This window comes from Saccopteryx leptura, chromosome 1, assembly GCF_036850995.1.
Source record: "Saccopteryx leptura isolate mSacLep1 chromosome 1, mSacLep1_pri_phased_curated, whole genome shotgun sequence".
Lineage (NCBI taxonomy): Eukaryota > Metazoa > Chordata > Mammalia > Chiroptera > Emballonuridae > Saccopteryx > Saccopteryx leptura.
The window spans coordinates 371,331,420-371,358,194 of NC_089503.1; the positions used below are offsets into that span (position 1 = coordinate 371,331,420).

At 41.3% G+C, this 26,775-nt stretch overlaps 1 protein-coding gene across 1 annotated transcript in view; it reads left to right on the plus strand.

Moving 5' to 3' along the window:
- The first annotated feature begins 275 nt into the window (after positions 1–275).
- The window catches only part of OPN5 (opsin 5), a 30,595-nt gene continuing 4,095 nt past the window's right edge, over positions 276–26,775 (plus strand). The window contains exons 1-5 of the mRNA XM_066361397.1: positions 276–405; positions 4,641–4,760; positions 9,269–9,439; positions 12,741–13,075; positions 26,280–26,521. Of these exons, the coding sequence (XP_066217494.1) occupies positions 276–405; positions 4,641–4,760; positions 9,269–9,439; positions 12,741–13,075; positions 26,280–26,521 (998 nt within the window). The remainder of the gene's footprint in view (positions 406–4,640; positions 4,761–9,268; positions 9,440–12,740; positions 13,076–26,279; positions 26,522–26,775) is intronic.

A 26,775-nucleotide genomic window follows, 5' to 3' on the forward strand; every position in this document is an offset into this window, starting at 1 on the left:
AGTAGCTCAAAGAGGATAACATGATGAAGAAATGAACTAATGTAGGCTTGGATAATCTGCATACCAAATAATTAAATACTGGTATATGTGGATCATTAAAGAAAAATGTTAAAATGCTCTTCAGTTACTAACTAGACAATCATGCATGACTCTAAGAACTTGTTTTTCATTTTACAACAGCTGCCATGGTTATGAGATGGTTCAGGCTGACTTATTCAGGTTTTTTGAGATCTCTATCAACTTTCTTTTCAGACTCTCGGTCACTTGAGAACAACATGGCGCTAAACCATACTGTCCTGCCCCAGGACGAGGATCTGCCACACTACCTTCGAGATGAGGATCCCTTTGCTTCCAAACTTTCCTGGGAAGCAGATTTGGTGGCTGGCTTTTATTTAACAATAATCGGTAAGCTTCCTTAATTTTTCTATGCAAAAGCTGCAAGGTGGAAATTCATGGGCTATCATGCTGAGTTTGCACAAAGATTCCAAGACTCATGCGGATATTCTGAGCGGAGTTGAAAAGTAGGAGGAAAGCAGAAGATGGGGTGAACTCTCTATTCTCTTTATTGGTAGGGATAAATATTCCCTTGATAATTCAAATAATTTTATGGAAAAATTATTTTTCTTGAGATTAAATTGTATTTTCATTGCTTGGGTAGGAAGATTGTCTTCTGAATTACAAAATTAATGATAACGGGCTCTTATTTAAATAGAGTGCTTTTGCTTGTTAAAAAATGTTTTGATATAATCAAAATATTATACGCTTGGAATGGACCCTCACAATCACTTAGTCCATCCTCCTTTATTGACAACAGAGGAAAGCTGGGGCCATGCTGTGATGGCGATGGACACACTAGAGTCGCCCTGTGATAGCATCACTAAGTAATTTTGATGAAAGTTGGAAAGATGTATTGGTGATCAATGAAAATCAGCCTAGCATCAAAAGATTTTTGTGTATAAAGTCCACATCGGCTTCCAGACTATAATATCAAATGCAGTGGACCCATGTGGATCCTGAGCACCGGAACTGTGACTTTTCCAAACTGACATGTACTATAGTGTAAATAAGTACACACCAGATACGGACGGCTTAGCACTAGAAAAATAATGTACAATCGCTCATTAATATTTTTAAATGACAGGTCCTACCAATAACATTTTGGAGATATTAGGTTAAATAAATATTAAAATTAATTTAGTAGTATTTTTACTTTATTTAATGTGGGTATCAGAAAAAAATAATTTAAATACATATGTGGCTCATTTTTCTGGTTTGCATTATATTTCTATTGGACAGCACCAGTCTAGGCATTGAGTATTCAACCATAATACTTTTCTGAATACTGTTGTTTTAAATTTGGGTAACCAGTGTACAGGTGGGTTATGTCTTTAGGTGTGTCTGCCTTTAATCTTTTCAGATGCTGGGTCAAGCTTTCTCTCTCTCCTATCTCTCTTTTTTCCCCTCCCTTTTCCTTCCCACCTGCCTCTTACTGACTCCCTCTCTCTCTTCCTCTCTCATCTACTTATTACTGGATAAAAATTTTTATTTAACCTCCTGAAATTAGCAAACTCACTTGAAAACCCTGGAGACCCCTCTATGGTCACTGCAGGAGACAAAAGAAATAAAAATTAATCAGAAATTCTGCTGCAAAGGAATTTCTTGGGTTCTTGACTTTATTATAGGTTGTTATGAAATGTATTTAAATTCTACATTTTATAAATGGACTCTTACATACTTTCAAACATAAATGGATACTGAATGCCCATTATTCATTACTGTTTAAGTTACTTGGAAAACAGCAGTGAATAAAATGGACAAACTCTCTGCCCGCACGGAGACTATCTGGTAGTAGAATCCACGTTCCATTTTTATCAAGCACAGGTACTTTCAATGATCCGAGAAGACAGAAAAATAGACATCTTGTAAATTTAATTGGTCTCAATCAATTGCAAGGAATGAACTTAAAAGTAGCATCATTAACCTCAAAAATTTCCCCAGGCAGTACAAGATAAGGAGGGAATGCTGTCCATTTCCCACCTTAGGGCATGGGGGATCCAGGGAAGAGAGGCAAGCAGGGCAATGGTGGGGGGATCTAGAGGATTTCTCAGCTGATGCACCTGAGGTTGGAGCTAGAACAAGAAGTCCAAAAAGAGTACTCAATGGGGTCATCAAGTTACTCAGGGAGCTGGGGGTGGAACCAAAGACATGGTCCAGAACAGTCATTAAGTCAAGTCAGAGTTGACCGAGGGTCATGGACTCATCCTAGACCCAGGTCTTGGGTTTGGTCTTGGACCTGGTTTTCACCCCCTTGTAGGTCAAATTTAAGGGATGTTCCCAGGTTCCTTTAAAGAAATGGGAGTAGAATGACTTCTTCTTGGTGTGTTATGTTAAATACTAGAAGTCGTAGGGAAAACTAGACAATGAAAAGATAAAACTGAAATGGAGGAGGAATAAATTAGAGACCCTCTTTTAGTATATATAAATACTTGGTTTATTAACAGTCGGTATGTAAGAATTTATATCTGTGTATTCATAGAAAGATTCAGGATTTTGATCATCTAAAAATGTCCCCCCTTTAGTCTCTACCTTCTTAATCTTATTTTTCTTTAACCATCCTTAAAAAAAAGTTTTCATTCTCTTGATATCACCACCCCACCCCTACAGCTAAGACTTCCTGTGGGAATAACCTACATGCAACTCATAGGAAGTTGACTATTTATGGGTCATTCTTCAGGCACTGGGTGAAGCCTTATGAATCAGAGTTATAAAGAAAATGTTAAGAAAGGAAAAGTAAAAAAATCAATATTCTCAAAAGAAATGTAGAAAAACAAAGGGTGTGTAAATGAGCTTTGTGTATCAAATGCACATGCACAGTTATTTCAGTCTTCCTGTATACCAAGCGGATATCATCTGTCTATAATTTTTCAAGCCATCTTTTACATTTTAATTTCCCAGTGTGTCTTGTTAGCTGGTTTCTTTTAATGAGACATAGGTTTCACTTTAGTTGGTTTCCTCTAGAGCTCCATAAACTCTTCTATGTTTCTTCTCTTCTGTCTTAAGAAATATAAGGAGAGGCCCTGGCCAGTTGGCTCAGCGGTAGAGCGTCGGCCTGGCGTGCTGGGGACCCGGGTTCAATTCCCGGCCAGGGCACACAGGAGAAGCGCCCATTTGCTTCTCCACCCCCCACCCCCTCCTTCCTCTCTGTCTCTCTCTTCCCCTCCCGCACCAAGGCTCCATTGGAGCAAGGATGGCCCGGGCGCTGGGGATGGCTCCTTGGCCTCTGCCCCAGGCGCTAGAGTGGCTCTGGTCGCGGCAGAGCGACGCCCCAGAGGGGCAGAGCATCGCCCCCTGGTGGGCAGAGCATCACCCCTGGTGGGCGTGCCAGGTGGAACCCGGTCGGGCGCATGCGGGAGTCTGACAGTCTCTCCCCGTTTCCAGCTTCAGAAAGAAAAAAGAAAAGAAAAGAAATATAAGGAGAGTTTCGGGAACCATTAGGCAGCAGTCCTCCAGGGATTCGGAACTTCCCGAGAGCACAGTGCAGTTTCCTGGTGGTTTCATACCATCCAGCTGAAACACACATTTCTTCCCTTGCCCCCTCGCCACCCCCCAACCGTGAATTGTAGTGGAGAAGTAGAAAGTAAAATAGAAAACTCTGGGTTTCTCCTGTTAATACTCTCCTTATTCCTTACTACTAAAGGCAGCTGTACCAGATTCTCATTTATACACAGCTACACTATGAAGCAAGAATTCCTGAAGAAAATCTACTCTACATGTTAAGCTATGGAAGTAGGTGTATTCTTTTCTTAAAGTCAGTAGGGATTGGGTCTTTTTGGATTTAAACTGGGTCTGTAAGAACTTGACAAGAGTTTCACTGGAATGCCAAAGCCAATCAGTCATTAACAAAAGGATCTAAACAAGTGGGAACACATTTCTACCACTGTTGGCAAGTTGGTGGGTTGAGGGTCATTTTCCCTCCCTTTGGTGGGAGGAGAAAGCCCATACTACCAATTGTCACCTACTGTCCCTTGATACCTAGTCCAGTGGCAGCTGCAGACACCCAGTGTCCATGTGTCCTCCGAGGCAGTGGTCTGGGACATGCCTCCAGGAGATGCCCCTTTCCTTGCTGGGGGTTATGCCAACTTTTTTCTGGCCTCCGCCTCTCCTGGATCCCTTAGGAGTCCACAGTGAGAGTGAAAGCACCTAATTTTGTTTGGGTCACTTCATCGTCAGGATTTATGAAGAGCCAAGGGTTGGCCCTTCTTATCAGAGGGAGGGAGTTCTATAAAGCCAATAGTCCATACAAATGCCTGAGGAAACACTTCACCCAGGGACCAGTACAAGAACTGACCATCAGGATGCCCATACTCTCCTAGCTTCACTGGGAAGTTAATGGTTCCTTTTTCTGGGTAAGTTCAGTTTGATAATCCCTGGTTCCTCTTCCCTTTGGAGGTAACCCATCCCTCGCCTGTCACTCAACTCATGCTTTGTATTTCATCTTTTTAATTTAGATTTTTTATGTAGACTCCTTTCATGACCCTCCAAATCTATGGTGTCCATTTTTGAAATTAAGAAGTGTTTTATATTCGAGTGAACTCTAAATCCTAGTTTTAACAATGGGGATTTATATTTTTTCTTTGTAGGGATTCTGTCCACAGCTGGAAACGGGTACGTCCTTTATATGTCATCTAGACGAAAGAAGAAATTGAGACCTGCGGAAATAATGACTATCAATCTGGCAGTCTGTGATCTTGGGATTTCAGGTAACACAATCTCGCTGTTTCTTCTCTGGGAGTTTGAATTACGCCCCCGTCTAAAGTCCTCACTGACTCAGACATCACTTTCTACCCCCACCTTCTTTTGCTCCTCCCTTCACAAGTCAGGTTCACAGTTTGTGATAAGTCAGCCAAGTGTTGTTTGGCTAAAGCAATCATTCCTTTCACCTTTATTGAGTCCTTCCTATGTGCCAGTCCTGTTAGATGCTGACGGTGCTATTTGGAGTAATACAGGATACCTTAGACACCTCCACATGGACTGGGGCTTAATGATTCAGAAAACAGAAACTTACAGGGAGGCTCTGGGTCACTGTTTTGAGCTCCACAACACCCCCTTTTCTTATATGGAAATCTGTGAAAATAAGCACCAATGAGGTAAGGTCTGAAGGTCAATGAGTGAAGACAGGCTGGCAGGTGAGTAGGGGGAGAAGGAAGAACTGCCTTGTTAATGACACATTGAAGTGGCTTCGAGACTGACTGCAGGATGGGCTGCTTCCAGGTCACTGGTTCTTGAGCTCAGCTGCAGAAAACAGTCACCTAAGGAACTTAAAAAAAATTACTCATGGTTGGGTTTCATACCCAGTGATTTTCATTTCATTGGTTGAGAATGTCACTTGGATATCAGGATATGTAAAATTAGGATTTCCAGATGTGTTTAATGTGAAGCCAAAAAATTTTGGTCTCTGGAAACCCATCATGTAGAACAGGGGTCCCCAAACTACGGCCCGCGGGCCGCATGCGGCCCCCTGAGGCCATTTATCTGGTCCCCGCCGCACTTCCGGAAGGGGCACCTCTTTCATTGGTGGTCAGTGAGAGGAGCACATTGACCATCTCATTAGCCAAAAGCAGGCCTATAATTCCCATTGAAATACTGGTCAGTTTGTTGATTTAAATTTACTTGTTCTTTATTTTAAATATTGTATTTGTTCCCGTTGTGTTTTTTTACTTTAAAATAAGATATGTGCAGTGTGCATAGGGATTTGTTCATAGTTTTTATATAGTCCAGCCCTCCAACGGTCTGAGGGACAGTGAACTGGTCCCCTGTGTAAAAAGTTTGGGGACCCCTGATGTAGAAGTTAGAATAAAATTTTTTTTCATTGCAATTCATTTTTACAAATATCACTTCCCTTTTCTTCCATGTATAAAATTCAGTGCTTGCCTGGATGCATTCAAATATGCATCAGGAGCCCGCATCCTGCTCTTTGGCATAGGGTTTACTTTATGAGAGTTGAGGAAATTGCATTTGAACAATGCACATCTACTCCTCTTTCTGTTGAAATCCTTTTTAACAGTTTCCCATCTACAGGATCCCCTTTTAAAATATTTTCTGATATTTGTTTCTCTCTTCACAAGGGGGGTATTTCTGCTACTGCCAATCTCTAAAAGCAAGGCTCAATAATAAGCCTCTCCCTACTGAGTCACTATTTATCACACAGCAGTGATGTGTTGCCCACTTACTGAGAGTTTGGATGGTGTGGGTTATTTGGAAAGGCTTTACTCAGTCGGAACAGACTTAAATAGCATGAACTCTTATGGGAAATACACATGCACATTAAGAGGAGCATGACATGTCAGGCCCCTTTCTGCGAAAATAGTCAAGGTGAACCCCAGGGAATTTTCGAGGCTGTAAAATGGCTGCCATTTTTGCTATTGCCACGCGGTGGCGGTGTCCCATCATGAATGACAGCTATCCTGGTCAGCTCACCCTGCTGACCCCTGAAGGTTCTCTCTCTGGTACCGAAGGTGAGAAACTTGAATGAAAACTGCTATTTCAGCCACATCTTTCACCATTGAATCCTATCCGACTGATGCTGAAGGCTGAATGAGACTTGGCTTGAATAAAAATGTCCTTAATTGGTTGGATACACTGAAAATGTTTTCAACTGAGCAAATCTGCTCGAGAATTGCGCAAAGCACCTCAATAGTCTGCATATGTCTTTAGAGTAATTCACCAGAAAACATCTTCCATGTGATCGCTTTCTCTGATTCACACAGATCATTTGTTCAACTTCTGAGTACTATCTCCAGTACACTTTCCCCTTCTAATAAACCTTAAAATTTTTTATGTCTGCAATATTTTTTCTTGGTCCATTATATTCCAATATAAGCTGCTTGAACAAGCACACTGTAGAGACCAGCTGTCGATATATCTATACAACTAATATTGGCTGTTTAAGTACCAATGGCTCACAATTGTGTATCTGTATTAGAATCCCCTGCGGAGCTAAAAAAAAAAAAGAGGAAGAAGAAGAATATTAATGCCTGGGCTTACTCCAGATAAATTTATAAATTCAATCAGGCTATCTAGGGATTGGAGTCCTGGACATAGATATTTAAAATCAATAAAAAACAATGCAAAACAAAACATAGCAAAACAATTCCTTCAGTGATTCAGAACCAGCCAGGTTCATTACCATCCTACTAACCAAAGAAGGGCGAGACATTGAACGACATTGCAAAGGTTCATCAAAAGCTCGGCTCCAGAAGGAAGCTAAAAATAGCTTTTGTTAATGGGTTTCAGGCACATCAGACACCAAATTCACTCCATCTGGGTCACTTTCACTTGCCTTTTACTGCCCTTAGTACCCACCCCGAAGACACTTAGCTCAGGCTTTGAATGTACTGTTCACTCTGCCTAGAATGTTTTCCCTCTAGGGAAACATTTTTTTGAGTTCTTTTCCACTGATTTAGGCATCTGCCTCAGTGTCACATTCTCAGTGACTTCTTCCCTGATCTCCTATGTACAACAACAATTTCTGCCCATCCCCCATCCCCTGTTTTATTTTTCTTCACAGCACTAATCATATCTATCATTCTATCACAATGTATCTGATACTACAGATTAGTTGGGGGTTCTTTGGTCTGCTCTCTCTACTAACAAAGGAATCTGTGAATCTTGATCTTTACTTTGTTCTCTAGCACCTTGCTCTGTGTTACACAAGAGGCACTGAATAGTTACTCATTAAATGCAAGCCTTTGATACTTAGTTTTCTCACTGAGGATGAGGTTAGACTCACTTGGATTAGAAAGCTCTAATATGAGGGTAACAGTCTAGCAAAATAGAATGTATCCAGCTGTCTAGGCACTAGAGGAGATGTGTGCCCAGCTTACAGAAGACGCTTGAGAAATATGTGTTAACTGAGTAAATTAACAGGAACTTTTGTATACCTTTGTATACCTGAGAAGGGGCACACACAGGAGGGGTGGGCCAGGCCAGATCTACAGGCTGTGAATATGGCTTACTTGGCTTCCCTCGTGCAATAGGCAAGAGAATCTTCTTTTGATAGATACATCAGATGGAAACTTTGAAGAGCTTCCTGAGTACATTCCCTTCCAATAGGATGAAGGTTGAATACAGGACTAAATAGGGAGTGTGCAAGATGTGAATTAAAGTACAGATGCTCCTCCACATACAATGCTCCTCCATCCCACATTGAAAATATCCTAAGGCAGCGCTGGCTGGATAGCTCGGTTGGTTAGAGCATTGTCCCAAAGTGCAGAGGTTGCCAGTTTGATTCCTGGTCAGGGTAGGTACAGGAACAGCTCAATGCTCCTGTTTCTTTCTCTCTCTCTTTCTCTCTTGCTGAAATCAATAATTTTTTAATTAAAAAAAAGGAAAATATCCTAAGTCAAAAATGCATTTAATACACTAACCTACCGAATATCATAGCTTAGTCTATCCAGCCTACCTTAAACGTGCTCAGAAAACTCACATTAGCCTAGAGGTGAGCAAAATCATCTAACAAAAATGCTTATTTTATAATAAAAGTGTTAAATATCATATAATTTATTATACATATCACTTTCACACCATCGTAAAGTCTAAAAATGATTAAGTCGTACCATCGTAAGTTGGGGACCCTCTGTAGAAGAATATTTTCTAGAACGTAAACAACGACAACAACAAAACAAATGAAGGCCAAAGGAGCAAGTACTTTAAATCCCAGAAATCTGGATCTGATGGTACACAATTGAACGTAACACTGACTAAAATAGCTCTCTCTTATCTGAATAAGATGTAATTCCGGCCCTGGCCAGTTGGCTCAGTGGTAGAGCGTCAACCTGGTGTGCAGGAGTCCCGGGTTCGATTCCCAGCCAGGGCACACAGGAGAAGCGCCCATCTGCTTCTCCACCCTTCCCCCTCTCCTTCCTCTCTGTCGCTCTCTTCCCCTCCCGCAGCCAAGGCTCCATTGGAGCAAAGTTGGCCCTGGTGCTGAGGATGGCTCTATGGCCTCCGCCTCAGGTGCTAGAATGGCTCTGGTTGCAACAAAACAATGCCCCAGATGGGCAGAGCATTGCCCCCTGGTGGGCATGCCAGGTGGATCCTGGTCCAGCACAGGCGGGAGTCTGTCTGACTGCCTCCCTGTTTCCAACTTCAGAAAAATACAAAAAAAAAGAGAGAGAGAGAGAGAGAGATGTAATTCAACAATGAGTTGAGGTGGGCGGGCGAATGTTAATGGGAGGGAACGGCCCTTGACCACTGCTTGGCGCTCTAGTTGTAGGCAAGCCGTTCACCATCATCTCTTGCTTCTGTCACCGCTGGGTGTTTGGCTGGATTGGCTGCCGCTGGTATGGATGGGCTGGGTTCTTCTTTGGATGTGGAAGTCTTATCACTATGACTGCTCTCAGCCTTGATCGGTACCTGAAAATCTGCTACCTATCATATGGTAAGTAAGAAGGTTTCTTACTTGCTGATAGTCCGAGCTAGGTGGCTTGTCAGAGCTGTCCGTATTTTACCCATTGGTAATAAACACATTATTAATTAACCTCATTAGCACTCAAGAGTATTTCTACTGGTAACTTAACTTTTCCTAACATCTGTTTTAGGGCTTGAATCTGTGTAAGTGTAGGTTTCCTATAAAATGACTTTCATAGGAGTGTTTGGTGTTTGCTTTTAAAAGTATCATTTCCTCGTATAAAATGTGAAAACAATGGAAATAAAATGCATCGGAAGAATGTTAGGCCCACGATGTTTAGCTGGCCCCCACATAGTGAGTGTGATGTATGAAAAGATGTCTGTGATATTCCCTTAGCACCAGGCTCCCCAGGGTTTCAGAGATGAAGAATTCCATCAGTCTGCCTCTAGGTTCAGGAGCCCTGTAGCTGTGTCTGCAAGAAAGAACACACACACGGACGCTTCACTCCACATTCTGTGGGTGGCACTGGGAGGAAGGGAGAAAGATGAGTGACTAAGAGAACCGATGAGGCATGAGCCAGCCATAAACCAGTTTTCAGGGATTAGAGATATTTTTAGTGTTGAAGCTATTCTATATGTTAAAATAAAATTTTTTTAACTTTTACTTCTTGGGGTTCTGGGATGCATTTAGGCCCTTAAGTTTAATGCTGAGAATCAAGTGCAACCAAGAAATCATGTTGATTCCCTCTGGATAAAGCTGCTTTGTCTGTCAATCTGTCAATCAAGAGTGATTGTGTTCAAGGGAACAAAGCATGACCTGGAGCCTGAGGTGGGAAAGATCAAGTTAACTGGACACTCAATGTGGTGCAGTTTTCCTTTATATTTGAAAAAGTTTATGGCTCCTAAATCCAAGGAAACCATGCACAGGAAAGGGGAGGGCCGTGATCTGCCATCTTCACAATCCAGCAGTAGTTCTTCTTCTTTTTTTTTTTTTTAACTTTGTTTCTCTTTTTCTAAACAGTTAAAAAAACTTCCAACAGAAATAGCTTGACTCAAAATTTCCAATAAGGTAAAAAACAATACACAATTATGCATATTCTAAATGACTTTAAAGTCAAATTCTTTCTATAAACTTGTTTTTGGTCATATCTAATAGAATTCAAATATACTAATAGATTTTATACAGAAGAAAGCAAAACGGTAAATTTCTCAAGAATATTTAAAGGATACAAAAACTTCATGCTTCTGCTTTTTTATATATTTTCTTAAACTTAGGCTTTGTGTCAATCAAAGAGATGCTACTCTTCATCCACAGAATGATGACAGGGCATAACTTCTGTATATATTTTCCAGCTTCTTCTAAAGTTGAACTTCAATAGGATGGTTTCATTTGACACACTATTAAACCTTCCACGCAGTGTCTTAGAATGTTGGAATTAGAGGATCACTGGGGACATGTAACCCTTTCTCCCATGTAATGTGATAAACTGTTTTAAGGCATCCCTGACAAATAGCCACTTGCCCTCTTCTTGAATAATTCCAGTGAATTCCAGTGACCAGTGACGGGGAGCTTACTACTGCACAAGGCAGCCCATTCTCTGATTGGTCTGCTGTCACTGTTACAATGTTATTCCTTATATTAAGACAAAACTGCCTCCCAGTAACCTCCACCCATTGGTCCTAGTTCTGACTTCTGGAGCAACACAGAACCAACCTACTAATCTACTCCCTCCTGTACTTGACAGCCTTTCACCATACTCGAATGTAAGTATAAAACACCTCACCAAGTAACCCTAACCATAAATGCTTGTAAGTATGCCTATGAATATTCCCGTGAATATATGTGCTCATCCGTGCCAATGTTTTCTTCACTATAAAGGATAACCAAGAGCTGACATATATTGATGCTACATAACTGCTCTCCTTATCTTATTGGGCTCAAGAAATTTTCAGATGATAATAGAAAATGGCATGTATTTGAAAAATAGAGACAACAGAGTATGTAAACAATCTGTTATATTTCTTGTTAGCTAAATGAGATGAACCCAAGAGTAAAAACATAATGTTAATGTAGTTCTTTGTAGCTTGCAAAACAGGCTTTGCATTATTTCATTAAACACTTATCAAAACCTATAAGCGATTTCATTTAACTCATCAGAACACCAACATTAAGAAAGGTCACATCAAGAAGGTCAAAAGGCCCGGCTGACTCCCCAAACCTCACATGGCACCAAGCAGAGTAGCCCTTGTGTCTATGCCAAAGAAGTCATTTTGTTGTTGTTCCTGTTGTTTTATATTTTTGACATTTCTTCTCTGCTACTGTAAAACTAAGGCAGGAAAGAGTCACTTCTCCAGCCCTTTTGGGTTGAGGTGATGGTAGGCTGTGGAAATAAGTTCCCCTGTAGGCTGAAGCACTAGATCAGGCCAACCTGTCATTGGTGGTTGTGTTGAACTTTGGAAAATGATCACTAGAGCTTTACAGCTTTTCTAGATGACTGCACTATGTCTTTCTCCTGGAATTCTCCTTGGGTTAATGGACACTGGTGCTGAAAAGGGGAGCTCATTTTTGTTGTTTGTTTGTTTTGTTTTGTTTTCCTGAAAATGTTTTCACAGAATTACTTTTGCAGAACATTATATCTAGATTCTCTCGCTCTTCCTCTAGGGCTGTGTGAGTGTGGCTGTTGTACTATTAATGTTCGCATATTCAAAGTCTGCTCTCACCAAACAGAGTCAACCACTTCAATGTCATGCTGTACAGTCACAATCACGGCCCACCAACACTCCTGTGGACAAGGGCTTGCGAAGACAAATGAAATGAGAGACACAAAAGCTTTGAAGGAGAGGGAACACACTTTAAAGACACAAGCAATGTCTTATCATTTCTCACTTCCCTTCGAGATCTGATTCTACCTTGGCTACCTCACTAACATACGCCTTCTTGAGCTCAGTCTACCAGTAGGCTGCCTGCATGGATAGGACTTCAAAGTTCATTCTGGATGCTTTCCCAAGATCCTCCACGGTCTTTAGCACCCTTTTATCTTTTTAATGTCCCCTTTCCCCAGCTTTTGTCCCTTCCTTCCCCCATTCCAAGGCGTCCCAGATGCTCAGAGATAACCTTCCCTATGAAAACACTTCCCATTTTATTCTCTTGGCAAAAGGCCCCGCTCTGGAACTTTCCTCTCTTCCCCCCACTCTCCCTCAGGGCAGTTATCTGACCACTTCTTGCAGAAGCCAATGGAATAACTCTGTGGATGTGGAAATTGACATATTGAGGGGAGGTATCTGGGTGGAGGGCAGATTATATCTTGGTAATTCTTTTCTTCCGCCTCCAGGGGTTTGGCTGAAAAGGAAGCACACCTACATCTGCCTGGCCGTCATCTGGGCCTATGCTTCCTTCTGGACCACCATGCCCTTGGTAGGTCTGGGGGACTACGTACCTGAACCCTTCGGAACCTCGTGCTCCCTGGACTGGTGGCTGGCCCAGGCATCAGTAGCGGGTCAGATCTTCATCCTGAACATTCTCTTCTTCTGCCTCTTACTCCCAACGGCTGTGATTGTGTTCTCCTACGTGAAGATCATTGCCAAGGTTAAGTCCTCTTCCAAAGAAGTAGCTCATTTTGACAGTCGGATCCATGGCAGCCACATGCTGGAAATGAAACTAACCAAGGTAACTGCAGTGACCATTTACAGAGCTGTTTTCTAATCATTTGTAAAACTTTCAAACATCAAAAAGAGTAAGGAATGGTGGAGACTGGCAGAACTTAGCATCTCTACTGTTTCTGTACTTCTGAACATTCTTATTATTTGTCTAAGCTTTTGTGGTTTCTCTTTTCTCTGTCTCAGTCTCTGTCTCTCATTCACACACACACACACACACACACACATGCACATACAACAATTCTAATATCTACCAAATTTGCACAGTGCTTATACCAGAGGCTTATTCTCTCTGGCAAAGAGAATATAAGTTATTTTTGTAATAAGAATAAATTTTATGGATTATAAAATGCCTCACAGTATTTACTGCTTTAAGTGGACTTTGGTGAGTATGATTATGAACATTCTGACCTCTTGCGTTATTTATAGAGTAATAGCTAACCCTGTCTTCTTTTCTACAAAAAAACTTAACCATAGAAGCAAAATCTGCTGGTTTTAGTTCCTTAGTAAATGTTAGTTTCGGAGTTGGCAGCAATTTAGATGTTGTGGCATAAGAAAAACAAACAAACAAACAGGCACTTTGTCAACAAACTAGGGTTTTAATTTAATCTCTGACACTTGCCAGGTTTGTGCCCCAGAGCTGGATACCTTTAAATCTCTATTTCTTCACTTGTATGACAGATATAGTGACATCTATCTCATTGTGTTGTGGTGGAGATTGAGTGAGATAAAGTATGTTATCCTGTCATCTGGTGTAGAGAAGGTGTTAAATAAACCATAACTCCTCTTTTCCCTCACAATTTCAAGGAATTCTGGTCGAGTCTAAGGCAGTGGTTTTCATACTTTCATCTTGTCTTACCCTTATGTTGAAAATACTTTTCAGCTCATACCATCAATATAAATGACATCCAGGAAATATAGAACTGTGTATTTAATTATTAGCATTCCTAATTTTTTACCTTATATTTTAAAGGTAAAAATAAATGTAGATGAAAGTTCTAGTCATTCCTTCTGGTATCCCAGTCAATCATGTTGATCGATATCCCACCTTCAGCCTACTTTAAAGACCATAGGTCTCAGGGTCTTCTAGTTCCCTTTCAAGTTCCTTCTTGACCAGAGGTGGCTTCCTAATAAACCGGGGCTTTTATCTCAGTAATACTCCCCTTTCCAAATTGCTGATATTTGAAAGTTGTGCTAAGATCTCTTGGTTACACAGTGTGAACTAGAGAGTCTTTTTTTTTTTTTAATTAGTATGTGGTTGACTTTAATGCAATATTATATCAGTTTCAAGAATACACAGGAATGATTCAACATTTATCTTCTTTATAAGATCATAACAATGGGTCTTTTTTTTTTTTTTTTTTCTTTTTTTTTTCATTTTTCCAAAGCTGGAAACGGGCAGGCAGTCAGACAGACTCCCGCATGCGCCCGACCGGGATCCACCCGGCACGTCCACCAGGGGGCGATGCTCTGCCCACTCTGCTGCGACCAGAGCCACTCTAGCGCCTGGGGCAGAGGCCAAGGAGCCATCCCCAGCGCTGGGGCCATCTTTGCTCCAATGGAGCTTCGCTGCAGGAGGGGAAGAGAGAGACAGAGAGGAAGGAGAGGGGGAGGGGTGGAGAAGCAGATGGGCGCTTCTCCTGTGTACCCTGGCCGGGAATCAAACCCGGGACTCCTGCACGCCAGGCCGATGCTCTACCACTGAGCTAACCGGCCAGGGCCATGACAATGAGTCTTGTGGCTGTCTGTCACCATACAGAGTTATTACAATAATATTGACTATTTCCCCTATGCTATACATTACATCCCCATGACTTACCATGTCTTTATAACTGGAGGTTTGTACCTTTCCTTCCTCTTCACCTTTTGTACCTGTTCCCTACTGCACTGCCCTCTGGAAGTCATCAGTTTGTTCCAGTTGACTTTTGCTCCCTAAACTCCACATGCGGAGTAAGAGGAAGTTCGAGAGAAGTTTGCATCACTCTAAGTCTATGCCAGTAACCTAAGTATAGAGCTGTTCTTCATGGACAAAAATACAGAATCAGGAATCATAATCTCCTTGTATCTTATAATTAGCTATAAAGTAGGAAAAATATTTTTATAAAATATAGGGTCATGAATTAATTTATTTTCAGCTCTTTCTTGAGCTCCTTGCTGTGATTTTTTTTAAAAAAAGAAATTTAATCCAAATAAATTAATCCAAATTAAATGTGAGTTATACTTAATCCTATTTTATTCTATAGCAAGCACTGTTCTAGGAACTGGGTGAATACAACAACGATAATTTTTCTTTACAATAGTTTATGGAAGTATGCCCAAGAAAACAACGTGATGTCTACCACACTGGTATGTGGACTTCCATTGACCTTGCAGCCCTGTCATTTGGCATACTGTGAAGTCGCTGAGAGGTCATATGGCTTTCTCTCTCTTCCTATCATTCCCCCAATGTTATCGGCCTTGAGACATTTTAATGCTCTTTCCTTGTGAATCTAGGTCCTCATACCCATGAGAGATCCTTCTCTAGTTTCTCTGAGTCTGTTTCTCATTCTCTCTCCTGTTTGTTGAACTGCTTGACTTGAATCACTTACAGCTAGATTTTATGAATACACTATAATCTCAGTTTTTTTGTGTGTTCTTGATGGTGGGTAGGTTGTTTAGTCAGTGTTTCTAAAGCTCATTATTTACATGAGGTAAAGCTCAGCACACATCATTTAATTTGATTTATTATCATTCTCTTTGCTCTGGACTGTGTAGATTAAATACTCAGACTCACCCAGACCAGATCAACCAAAGATACATTGTATAGACATGTATGTGTATTTTATTTTATATGTATTTTCTGCTAAATGATACTATATTATAGTTATCTATATTATACTATTATACATTATTTCTATATATCATTTACTTATATAAAACTTATATTGAAATAACCTAAATATATAATGTTTCTAATTATTAACATTTGTGCAAAAGAATTTAAGTCCAAATTGAACCCACATTGAAAAACTAACACAACTTTCTATGGTGCCATCTTTTGTACTAAGTCACTACTTAATTCTGACCTTGATTTTCTGTGTTAAGCAAGAACAGCTAGCCAGAGCCTCATGCTGGGGTTTATCATCGTCTTTTCCCTCCATTCAGCTACCTCTCGGGACTGGCAAGTTGCCTGTTCCCTTGGTGCTTTTGATCTTCTGAACAGCCTGGTCTAAAGGCTTATTACTTAAAGGCCGCCTCCCAGGACTCTGTGATCCAAATCATTTACTTCTTCGTGCACTCTAATTATGTCTAGGTGGGTTATTACCTGGGCCCGCATTTTGCCAGTCTGGCCTCGTCAACTTAAAAATTGATGTTTTATTTATAACTCTTTCTCCACATTGTAGCTTCCCTCTAATTTATTTAAAAATGTAATTTTGCTAGACTTTTGTATCAGGCTGAAATTTTACAGGTTACAGAATTTGCAGAGGTGTGCAAACCCTCCCCCCCCCCAAAAAAAAGTAACTTAAATAAACAAAAAGAAAAACAAAACACACTCTTTATGTTTATTTTTTGTGACTCAGTGTAATCTCATTATTATTATTATTTATTTTTGCTTGCATTTGACCTTGTAAAACAATGTTAAATAATCAGGATAAGTTAAGTTGAATCAAGGTTTTCCTTTTCTTCTCACAGCTATGTTCTAGGAAGGTTTTTATAATTCTATGGTGCCAATGGGTAGGGGCTCCTCTTCTGGTTATTTATTGACTCCTGTATTGCTGAGATATTTCAAGTTCCCTTTTGTCTTAGTCATCAGTTGTCATGGATCACTGTGCCTCCTTCCTGCCCCGAGTGTAAAACCTCTTCGGGTCCATCAGCAATTCCAGCTACTGCCCCATCCTTAGACTACAAACCCTCTAGTGGCTGATGGGAACTTGGATAAGACCCTGGAAAGTGAGGCTTATGTTTTCTACTATCCTGTCCCCAAAGTAGAGAGGTTCTATTGCTTCTCCTTCCCTGCCGGCCCATTCCTGCCCATCCCCCCTGCTTAGCTCAAAGGAATAGTGCAGGACGGCTTCTCGAGGTCAGTTACCAGCTCCGCTGACTCCCTCCCTCACCTTCTGGCTGTGGGCTCTATACCCAGTCCACAGTGGGAACACTGGCTCCTATATCCACCAGCTCCCTTAAACTGTTCACACAATACGCTTAGTGCCCTGAGTCCCTCATGCCTTTGGCTATGGTCACTCGAAGTCATTTTAATCCCACTCAAGACCCTTTCCCTTGTCTATTTTGTCTCTTGCAAGTTTCAAATTTCTTTTTTGAAACTCAAAAGCTGAGAAATGAATGTTTTACTTCTTTGAGTATTTCAGCTTGTAAAAACCTTCACACGAAGCACTGAACCCTCTTGCTGCTGCTTTAATGAGGGAGGGATGGTGGAACCTCAAGAAAGAAATAAAAGAAGTATAGATTACTTTTTCCATTTTGATTATGCCAATACTTCATATTTATCCTTTAACAGACATACATCATCTATAATGTTTCAGACCTGTAATTAGTATTCAGTTCCTATAAGCACCTGGCTTTCTCTTATTGATAATTTTGCTATTTCTACCAAAGCCTCCCACCTAGTTTAAGTTCCTCGTACGCCAGCAGAGCACGTGCCCACTTACTGTACTGAATCTCACGTTTGTTGCTTTTTTCTTTTTTTCTTTTTTCTTTTTGCAAGACAGTAACTGGCTGAGGGCAAGAACTGTTTGCTCTGCCCCCCATTGCCTAGCTCCTGCTAGATGCTTAGTCAAGATTGCTGTAATGAACACATAACTGAATAAACGAAGTTAGCCTAATTACCTTGATGAGTGTTAAGCGGTCCCTTGACCCCTGGCTTAAGTGCCTCTTTCCCTTTCATACCTGAGGAGGCATTTTGTTTTGCTTTGTTCTTTCACGGTGATTGTGAAGTCTTTTTAAAACTCGTCAGCATAAATGTCTGCCTCCCTCGGATGATTCCTCTCCTTTATTGCTCACCGGGTGTTATTTATCATTGAGGATTCAGATTCAGGGAAACCTATGTGAATTCTTGGGATGGTTTGTGAGAAGTCTACACTGGATTTCTTTATTGTTAACCTAATTAACTTATTTTCTCTGTTTCTTCTTAGCTTAAACATCACTTCCCAGAGAAGCATTCCTCAAATTGAATTCTTCTTATTATATTGTTTTAATGTTGCCTTTGCATTTCCTTCTTGCAACTTGTCACAATATATAATTAACTGACAATTACATACTTATTTTTTGTGATTATTTGCTCAATGTCTGGTTTTACCAATAGTAATAAGGCCCATGGGGTTAACAACCATCTAGTTTAGTTTACTTTGGGGCTAGTTTTGCTACTAGCCTGCTGAGAAGTCTCACATAGGTGACACTTTTTATTTATTTTGCCTGCCAGCGTCTGAACCCCTTCCTGTGTCTAGACTTTTTGTATTGAGGAATTTCCATTTTGTGTCTTGCCTGAGGCATGTGGGGGAAGGGGAAGCAAAGATTATCCCTCAACTTAAAGCTACAGAAAGACCAGTTATTAATTTTCCAAGATTCCCTTGCAGTTAGAATGCAGCTATGACTGCAGGCTCCAGCCATATCAGCCTGTTTCAGTGTTTCAGGAACTAGTGACACCAGATAAAGGGCAGAGAGACTGCTCCCAGTCAGTGGGTTCTACATCAGAATTGGTTTAGGTCATAGCTTTGGCTATCATTTCTGTCAGCTTGACCTCAAATCTTATTTATTTATTTATTTATTTATTTATTTATTTATTTATTTTTTCGAGAGGGGCAGGAAGAGAGAGAGAGAGAGAGAGAAACATCAAGCTGCTCCTGTATGTGCCCTGCAGGAAATCAAACGGACCACCTCTGTGCTCCAGGACAGAGCTCCAACCAACCGAGCTATCTGGCCAGGGATTAATTTTTATTGATTTTTAGATAGACAGAGAGAGGAAAGGAAAGAGACGGGAGAGGGAAGGGAAGCATTCATTTGTTGTTCCACTCATTCATGCATTCTTTGGCTGCTTTCCTGTGTGTCTTGATTGGGGATCGAACCCACAACCTTTTCATTTTGTGACAATGCTCTTAACAGTCTGAGCTAACTGGCCAGAACCATGGCCTCAATCTTAAATCCCACATTCCCAGTGAGGCTGTGTTCTAACCAGTACATTCTTTTTTGGTCTTACTTAACCAAAGTCCTTTTCTGTTGCTTGCAACTCAGAATATTGACTGATTTACCATGAGCCAAACACTTTATCTCGCTAGGCCAGGGGTCCCCAAACTTTTTATACAGGAGGCCAGTTCACTGACTCTCAGACCGTTGGAGGGCCGGACTATAAAAAAAAACAATGAACAAATCCCTATGCTCACTGCACATATCTTATTTTAAAGTAAAAAAACAAAATGGAAACAAATAAAATATTTAAAATAAAGAACAAGTAAATTTAAATCAACAAACTGACCAGTATTTCAATGGGAACGATGGGCCTGCTTTTGGCTAATGAGATGGTCAATGTGCTCCTCTCACTGACCACCAATGAAAGAGATGCCCCTTCCGGAAGTGTGGCGGGGGTCGGATAAATGGCCTCAAGGGGCCGCATGCAACCAGCGGGCTGTAGCAGGGGCTCTAGGCTTTAGTTTTCTCATCTGTGAAAGGAGGCGTTGGGAGGAAACTTAAATGATAATTGTTACCTTCTAAAACTCGGGGGTTCTATGAAAATGGCTGGTTTGGATTGTTTCAAGGTCTGTGATAATAGCTCTTATTTCTAAAACCACCTGGCCTCTCCACCTGAGTTTTCGCCCTCCCCTAGTAGCAGCATCCTCACCTCAAAGGCCTTGATTCATCTATAATGAACAATGAACTCTCTCTTGTTTTGTTGAACCAGATACTTATAAATTTGTATTTTCTATTCTTATTGCCAGCCATTGCCTAGTTGGGGAATACTGTGTTCAATTTTAGACCAAAACTCGAAAACGCAGATGCATGGAGTGACATGACCTAATTTACATCCTTTCCTTTCAAACACAGCTTTAGCTTGTTTATAGAGTAGTGGTATTTTAAGATTTGAGAAAATTGCAACTGAGAAGTGCAGAATTCTTCTTCTGCTTCTCTTTTTTTAAAGTATGAATTCATGTTTTCTTGTTGGATCCCCACCAGTGCTAACATATGGCAGACACACAGAAGCTCGGAAAAGCTTTTTCTGTATAAGTGTGTGAAGGAGGGTCTGGGACCGTGGGCTTTAGTTGTCATTCTGTGATCGTAGAGACAGAAGGAAGAGACTCAAGCTAGATGTCCTTAGAGTTGTTGATTACTTAATTTCTTAAAGGTAGTGGGCAAGATGAATATCACCACTCTGGCTTTTATGTAGATGAGGGTACTGGGAGCCAAAGGAGGTAAGTCATGACTGTCGAGTTCTCTTCCTTCCTCCAAGCCAAAGGTTGGATCACTCAATGACAGGCTGCCCGCATGAGGAAGGCAGTAGTCTTACAACTGGCATTTACTATCGCATTACTATCTTTTCATATCGTATTTCTCTCCAGTTGGGAGAAATCTATAAACTTGCTAGCTAGACCCCAAGAGAGAAAAACCAAATCTCATTTTCTTATTCTCCTGTCAGTTGTGCGCTGCCCCGAAGCCAGCAGGGACACTCCCCGTCCCTATTCTCTCTGCACGGATGTGACTCTCTCTTCTTGTGACCTTATCTCACCCCAGATAGTGAAGGATATTTTTTTTAATATACTTTTGTAATGTGATTCAGTCTTGTTATTGGTGGGGAATGAGTTCCATCTCTTTGGCCTTTCTGTTAAGCCTTGACTTCCACATCCATTTCATGTCCTCTTCTCATCTATTTTATTATTTAAGGTGGCATCCAGCTTAAACGTTGGCTGAAATCTTATTCTTATCTGGGCAATGGAGCCTGGTGGAAGGAACTGAAATGGTGGTTCTTAGAGAGTCAGGGGTTCTGTCTCCGTCACATTGGCCGGTGGAGCTGAAGCACCATTGAAATCCAAACCCCAGAGTATCTCTGTGTCAGTGACTGACCCCAATTCTACACCACCCTAGCTCACAGAGAAGACAGGGCCTTCCTTCCTGGACATCATATCTGCTGGACCGGTTCAGGTGGATTGGGTTCAAAGGCAGAGACTTATATCACTTGGAGAATTGACTTTCAAGTCTATAGTTCTATTACTGCTATAATTGGTTTATTCACTGGACTTGACCTGTCAATATTAATCATGCGATGCATGACGCAGCCTGGGCTGCGGCTGAAGCCTGCCACTACCCCTTGGTCTTCTGCAGCAAGATGTATTTGAAATGAACTGGGTTGCAGATGTGTGAGTCTTCTGTAGAAGCTAAACACATATTCTGTGAATTTCCTTTCACACACACACACACACACACTCACACACACACACAAATTAAAGAAAGAAAAAAAAACCTGCCTAATTTCAAAATTTAAAGTTTTACTCCTTTTCTGCTGAACCAAAAGAAAGTGAAACAATTAGAAATCAAACAACTTAGAAAAAGTAGACAGGCACAGGTGCCTATGTTAGAACCAGTTTAAGGATATATGGAGAGAAATTCTGGAAACCAGAAATGAGTGTGCACTTAGAAATGAGGAAAGTGAAAAAGACTGAGGAAATGATTAAGCACATTTCAAGTTGAGTAGAAAGTTCTGGGAAAACTGAGTACCACATGAATGTTTTAGATTTTTTTCTAGAGTATATTTTAAAATAGTTTTATTATTTTAATGTTTAGTATTTTGTGAAATATATATTTTCTTTCCCAAGTGAGAGGAGAGAAGACAGAGAAACAGACTCCCACATGCCTCCCAAATGTGATCCACTTAGCAACCCCCATCTGGGGCCAATGCTCTTCCCATCTGGAGTGGTGCTTGCAACCAAGCTATTTTTAGCACCCGAGGCAGAGGCTTCATAGAGCCATTCTCAGTGCCCAGGCAATGCACTTGTATCAATTGAGTCATGGTGGTGGGAGGAGAAGAAAGAAAGAAAGAGGGGGGGGGGGAGGAGTGGAGAAGCAGATGGTCCTTCTCCTGTATGCCCTGACATGGAATCAAACTTGGGACATCCACACTCCAGGCTGGCACTCTACCACTGAGCGAACTGGCCAGGGCTGTGGAATATATTTTAACATGATAAAGTTGTAAATAACGAATGTGCTTCATTTTAACTTTGTATTCACTTCAAAAACTTAAGTAAATTTAACTTCTTTTAAATCTAGGATTCTGTCACTCTCTGCTTTACAATTGTTTTCTAGTCATTCCATTTAAAGTATTTAGCTTTATTCCAATCTCAAAAAAACCCACAACTGATTTATTTGCAATGTGTTCAAAAACTGCAGTATATTTAATTCTCATTTGTCCTTTCAAAAAGGATCACATAGTGCAAATATTTTAAGTCCTTGCTGTTGCCCATTGCACACTCCCATAAAGAGTAGAAAGTTTGTAAAATGGGGAAAATATTATGGGCTATGTGCTAATCTACTGTCTGTCAGTGACTTTGGCAGCAACACAGAAAACAGCTTTTGAGATCCTGTGAAATCATCATATGACTCACCCAAGGAGAACGGATGGGGCTCTGTTGAGTTCCCAGACATCTGCTAAAGCAAGCTTTACTTATCTAGTTATTGTTTATTTGGGGATTGAGAAAAAAATACCCTGCGTGTGAGCCTGGAGGCCTCCATTTCATCTACAAACAAAATTCACACAGACTGAACCAAATACAATCTCTGCTGGGTAATCTCATACAGAAAAATAGAAAAGTACACAAGCGGGAAACTCGCGTGTGCGCGGTATGCCTCGTTTATGACTGGAGCACAGGGGAGGGTTTTCGCTCAGGACCTTAAATCAAGGTGGCAGGACCCTCCGGGCAGGCTCCGGATGTGCAGGAGGTCTGAGCTAAGTTGATTCATCTCCTTGGGCTTTTTTTATTTTTTTTATTTTTTTATTTATTTATTTTTTCTGAAGCTGGAAACAGGGAGAGACAGTCAGACAGACTCCTGCATGCGCCCTACCGGGATCCACCCGGCACGCCCACCAGGGGGCGACGCTCTGCCCACCAGGGGGCGATGCTCTGCCCCTCCGGGGCGTCGCTCTTTTGAGCCACTCTATCGCCTGGGGCAGAGGCCAAGGAGCCATCCCCAGCGCCCGGGCCATCTTTGCTCCAATGGAGCCTCAGCTGCGGGAGGGGAAGAGAGAGACAGAGAGGAAGGAGAGGGGGAGGGGTGGAGAAGCAAATGGGCACTTCTCCTGTGTGCCCTGGCCGGGAATCAAACCCGGGACTTCTGCACACCAGGCCGACGCTCTACCACTGAGCCAACCGGCCAGGGCTTCCTTGGGTTTTTTTTTTTTTATTTGCAAAATGGAGTGAAATAAATACTGTCAGGTTTTGTTTCATTTTCCTTTCTCTGCTGCGCTTAAATTTCAGAGATGAATCTTGAACTTTTGGGGTGGAATTTTAGAACCTGAGACTGAGAGGAGATTCTCCATGCTTCTTTTCTGACACATGGCGGGAGGGGGGGCGGTTCCCAGGGCAAACACACTGCTGACCAGGGGTTCACTGGTCAAGCAGATTGAGGGGTATGGACCATTCCCTACATACAATACTTTGCTCCCACAAAAGCATATTGTAATCCAAATGCACAAAAATGACTTTGCTGTAAGGAAACATATCCATTTGGATTTCTAAACTAAAAAAGGGTGCACAAACGTTGTTGCTTTTACTTTATTAATAAAACATTTCTTTTCTCATTACTCATCACTGATCTTCCATACTAGTTTTTTATGACCTTGATGTGGGGGATTGTTCTTTTACTTCTTTTTTTAATTGAGTTAATTTATTGTGTTTACATAGATTCTAGTGTCGCCCCAAATGCACCCTCCCCTCGCCCATATTCCCCTCAACATCCCACTTGCTCCCCTCCCCATAGTGCCCTCCCCCTTTCCCTTCAGGTTTATCCCATGTTCTCATGCCCTTTCCCTCTGTCCTCTTTTCCTCTGGTCCCTTTGATCTCTCCTCTGTCTCAGTTTCGTTCCTCAGTTCACTTTGTTCATTGGATTCCTCAAATAAGTGAGGCCATGATATTTTTCTTTCTCTGCCTGGCTTATTTCACTTAACATAATAGTTTCCAGGTCCATCTATGTTGTCGCAAAAGGTAAGATTTCCTTTTTTTTCATGGCCCCGTCCGTAGTATTCTATTGTATACATGTACCATCAGTGATGAGGGAAAGGAGTGACCCACAGTCTTAGATAGCTTCGTCCTTACCCTGGGATGAATCTTTAACTTCACATCTTCCCAGGGTTTTAGGGAATTCAGAGGAAAACCAGGTGTTACTATACAGAGGACTGGTTTGAAAAAAAAAAATAGTTTCATTATAGCAGGTCCTTGAATAATGTTGTTTTGTTCAATGTCATTTTGTTATAATGTTGATGAGATGCCATAGGAACTTAACTCTTACAAACACCAATTAGCCTATGGTAAAAATTGGTTTTGTTTTAAGTTGTTTAGCTTCAAGTTGCAGATCTTATTGACAATGTCAAGTGAGAACTTAAAATATTTATCTTACAGAAAGGATATTCAAGAAGATAACAGTGTAAGGGTGCTTTGAAGTTAGTGTACTTTCTCTCAACCAGGGCTTGAAATAGCTCAAGTTTAAAATGAAAACCCAAGCTTGGACTTCATTTGCCAATGGCAGTACTCTAAAACCCCTCTTAATCCTTGTGTAGACTGTTGCTTACACAAACCTGCTAAGAGTAAAAATTCTATCTGGGCAGGGACAGTGTCTGTTTCATTCACTGCTTTATCCTCAACACAAACTATATAAAGGATGCTCAGTGATACTTGTTGATTGATGAATAAACAATGACCTTTCTACTTCCTGGTTTCCTCCTCCTCTGTTTCATTTTAAAGGTTAATCTTCCTAGAGATGGCTCTCGTTATGTCTCCGGCTCAGAAACTTACTAGTTTCTCAAAGCATATGGAGTCAAGTGCAAGCTCAGTTATTTGTTATACAAAACCCTGAACACATGCGCGTTATTCTTTTTCCAGCCTTCTCTTCCTTTGTCACTTTCTCATATACGCCAAAGCGAATTGCTCAGTGGTTCCTGCACAAACTTCCCACGTACCTGCCTAGGCCTTTGCTCATGCTGGTCTCACCATTCTTCCTTTATTTCCACTCGCAACCAACGTGCAGGTGATGTGCTACATTCCTCAGGAAACTTAATGTGTCCCCCAGCATGCAATCCCGTCCTCCTGTCACTCAGAGCCTTGTCCTGCAGTTTTTGTATTCCAGAGGGGTTCAGTTCAGGCACAGGCTCTCCTGGTGCCCGCACAGCACTTGCTAGCGTCTTGTACAAAGCACTTTCTAAAATGGGTTTGCTGCATTCAAGTGCCATGACCTGTCAGGGCAGGTAGACAGCAACGGGCCACTAAGTAGGACTGCGTCACTAAAGGGACTGAATTGCAGATGGTGAGAGACCAGGGAGGATGTTTCAAACTCTATTTCCAGTCATTCTTTGGTCGGAAAGTTAAGAGGCCTCCTAAAGTAAATATAATTTAGCGAAAGATAAAAGTGCTGGCTGGAAAAGTCTCTTATACCACTGCGTCACTTTGGTTCAAGCTCGATATTCTCTTTTACTTTGTAGCTAGTGGATTTCCAGAAGCTAAGCCTCACATTTAAGAAAAGCGTGAGCCAAAGAAATAACATTTAATGGAAATCTCTGAAGAAGGTTTATATTAGAATTTCAAACAAGGCCAGAGGTGCTAAGTTTCCTGAGGCCACTAGGAGGTGACTTAAAATTTCATCAAGGTGAACGTATTTTCCATCTAGCGTTTAAGCAAATGTGGTCTGAGAAGTCTGGGAATTGCAGGAGCACCAATGCTGGTTTTTTGCATGCTTTCCTGCCCAATACAGGCACAATCTGACAGTGTTTGTAGGGTTACACTTTGGGCCTGAGGGTACATTCAGATTTTGGAGTGGAGAATAAATGATGTGTGGTAAGTGGGATAAAGAATTGTAATAACATCTTCTGACCTATCATCTCAGAAGTTCATATGAGATCATTTCAACAGAGAAGACAAATGAAAAGATAATAGACTTTCTTGTGTGTAAACAGGCTCCATGCCTTTCGCCCACGCCCATCATTTCACCAGGTGTCTTGATTTTGTACTCTGTTGCTTCCCCCCACCAGGTTGCCATGTTGATCTGTGCAGGCTTCCTGCTGGCCTGGATCCCTTACGCCGTGGTCTCTGTGTGGTCAGCTTTTGGAAAGCCGAACTCCATCCCCATACAACTCTCTGTGGTGCCCACCCTACTCGCAAAGTCAGCAGCAATGTACAACCCCATCATTTACCAGGTCATCGATTACAGGTTTGCCTGCTGCCAAACTGGGGCTTTGAGAGCAACCAAGAAGAAATCTTTGGAAGAATTCAGGTAAAATTTCAGAAGTCAGACCTGAGTGAGACTTCTTCGTTTCAGAATGACATGGGGTTCAAGCCACTGTGATATGCTGCTTCTTAGGGTTAGTGCTTCTCACTTAGGAGTAGTGTAAGAAGGGTTTTATTTTCTGTTCACCAAAATTCCTGAAATCAAGTAATGAGATATGTAGGGGCTGATGATATGAGTAGAGAATAAGAAAAGTAATGCTGTATTTATGTATTTATTTATTTATTCATTCATTCATTCAG